Below are 2312 nucleotides of genomic sequence, written 5' to 3' on the forward strand. Positions count from 1 at the left end.
CTAGGGGGCCTCCCCTCCCTCCACTGCTCCGTCGAGCGCATGTCCGCTTACGAAATGTACAAATGAAAAGTGCGTCCTTTACTTACCGATCATCAAGGCCCCAACACTTGATTTTCAGCACATCGCATGATTACTGATTACGAGACTGACGCGCTTCTTGTCCGTGCAGCGAGCAGCACGCTGGGGACGGGCGCCACACCGCGACGGGCGCCGTCCAGGAAGACGCTGGCCGACGACGGGGATGCCGACGCCCACCCCATCAACTTCCTGGGCGCGCAGGTCAGCTGCACCGCCCGGATACGGCCCCGCTACTCGGTGCACAGCGACCAGCTGGCGGACGGCTGCGTCGTGCCCGGGCCGCAGCTGCTGCAGCAGATGCAGAAGGCGCAGCGCAGGGAGAAGCCCAAGGAGGCGGAGGTGAAGCAGGCGGTGCGGGAGGCGCGCCGGGCCGAGGCGGTGGACCTGTCGCTCCGCGAGGCGGCCGAGCTGATGCAGAAGCTGTGCGACGAGGACCTCTCCGTCAGCCCCCCAGCGGACTGGTCACCGCCACCACCGGCGTCCAGGTCGCGGCCGGCGCGCGGCCCGCCCTGCATGCCGCTGCCACCCTGGGCCGCGGCGCAGTGGACCTCGCAGGAGGACGACGACGCCCGAAGCCTGGAGCGTCTCCAGGACTTGAAGATTCATCCAGCAGAAGCGGCGGCGACGACGGTGGCATCTTCCACCCCGAGGACGCCGATCAGTAACTCCCGCCCCGCTGCCTCCACCGAGTCCAGACGGAGCTCCAGGAGGCCGTCGACCGACTCGAAGAAGGCCAAGGGCAAGTTCAACCTTCCCGCCAACCCCTACGCCACGATCCGCGGCAGCAGCCTGGACGACGCCGACGACGAGGGCGCTTCCGACTTCATGGTCGAGTCGCTCCTCGCGGTGGCCAAGAGCATCACCGAACCGGACGACGCCGTGGTCGGGGACGAACCTTTTGATCGCACCGTGGAGATCCCCAAGGACTACGAGCTGTTTGAGCGCTCCGTCCTCTTCGGCGGGGCGGAGATGGCCCGCCGCGACGCGCCGCACCTCGGCGCCATGGCGAGGGGCCGGGCCTCGGACACGGCCATCGCGTCGCGGTGAACAACGTCCCGTAATACCGTCCTCCTACGCCGCAATTTTCGGGTGCTAATACACGTAAAGATGGTAGTAGCTTTTAAAAATACAGCGTTATTTATTTTTAACTACGAATTACAATGTAAAATAATCAAACAAAAAAATTATCCTTGATTAGTGTCAGTGCCACATGTTCACCATGAAGAGGAAGGGGAAGGTGGCCTGAATCGCTTCATAAACAAAAATTATTCTTCTTTGATTAGTGCCACTTGATCACAATAAAGTGGCCTAAATCAATTTCAATACAAATACACGAGAACATACATTCGTCTTTATTGTGCTTCCGTTTGTGTTGGTCGTTGAGCCTAGGAGTCCTAAGGCAGGAACTCGGGTTCCACTTGATCGCACAGGCAGCAAAAAAACCTGCGTATTCGGCAGCACGCTTCGACACTCGGCGAGCTGTTTGGTGCAGTCCTCGGGTGTGTGGCTCGCCCCTAGAGGTCTGTGCCTGACCAGCACGACCCGCTTCAGCGCCCGCAGCGCGGCGCACTCCAGGTGACGACCAAGTTGGCCGCACGACTCTGGGAACGCCCTGAGTCCATTCGTACCGACGGTCAGCTGGAGCGTCTCCAGCGAGGGCGCGAAGGCGCACAGGATGGACTGCAGTGCCTCCAGCGGGAGTCCTTGCACAGACAGCCATGTCGGGAGCCCGACGGGAGGGAGCCCCCCCGGGAGCGCGGGGGTCTCGTCATCACCGAGCAGCTCCAGACGCTTCAGGTTGGGCATGGACAGCAGCGCTAGGAGGTGTTTTTCGTCAGGACAGTCGAGTCGCAAGTCCACCACCGTGGGTGCGACGCGCTGCAGATCCTGAAGGGCACCGTCGGGATCGCGCCAAGGATCGCATGTCAGCCGAGTCATCGGCTGCAGAACAGAAACAAAAAAAAAATCATGGCTTGAACGAAACGGGTTGGCTACAACGCTTTACAGGGCATATGACAATACCAGACACTCACCAATGGCGAATCCTTCGTGGGATCATGTTCAGGTGGAACTGCATCGACGGAACGTAGTCGTCTGCTTATGGGGCCGGGGCCGCATTGAGCCCTTTTCTTCTTGGACTTGGACTTAGGCATATGGAGGACTAGTTCGACTTGGTATGGCCTCAAACAGAAAATCCCCCTTCCTTGGTGTGTAGGTCCACTACTGTGTCCCTG

At 60.4% G+C, this 2312-nt stretch overlaps 2 protein-coding genes across 2 annotated transcripts in view; one reads left to right on the top strand and one right to left on the bottom strand.

The window, feature by feature from the left end:
* LOC113211627 (ankyrin-3-like) overlaps window positions 1-2312 on the top strand; it is a 20187-nt gene that overhangs the window by 10466 nt on the left and 7409 nt on the right. The gene's annotated exons all lie outside the window — the stretch shown is intronic.
* LOC113211629 (uncharacterized) overlaps window positions 1562-2312 on the bottom strand; it is a gene marked incomplete at its 3' end in the record, with an annotated part of 10800 nt that continues 10049 nt past the window's right edge. Inside the window, 2 exon segments of the mRNA XM_026430070.2 lie at window positions 1562-2019; window positions 2112-2309. Coding sequence (XP_026285855.2) covers window positions 1562-2019; window positions 2112-2231 — 578 coding nt within the window.

The sequence above is a fragment of the Frankliniella occidentalis genome, unplaced genomic scaffold (assembly GCF_000697945.3).
Source record: "Frankliniella occidentalis isolate FOCC.00 unplaced genomic scaffold, Focc_3.1 Scaffold123, whole genome shotgun sequence".
Taxonomy (NCBI): domain Eukaryota; kingdom Metazoa; phylum Arthropoda; class Insecta; order Thysanoptera; family Thripidae; genus Frankliniella; species Frankliniella occidentalis.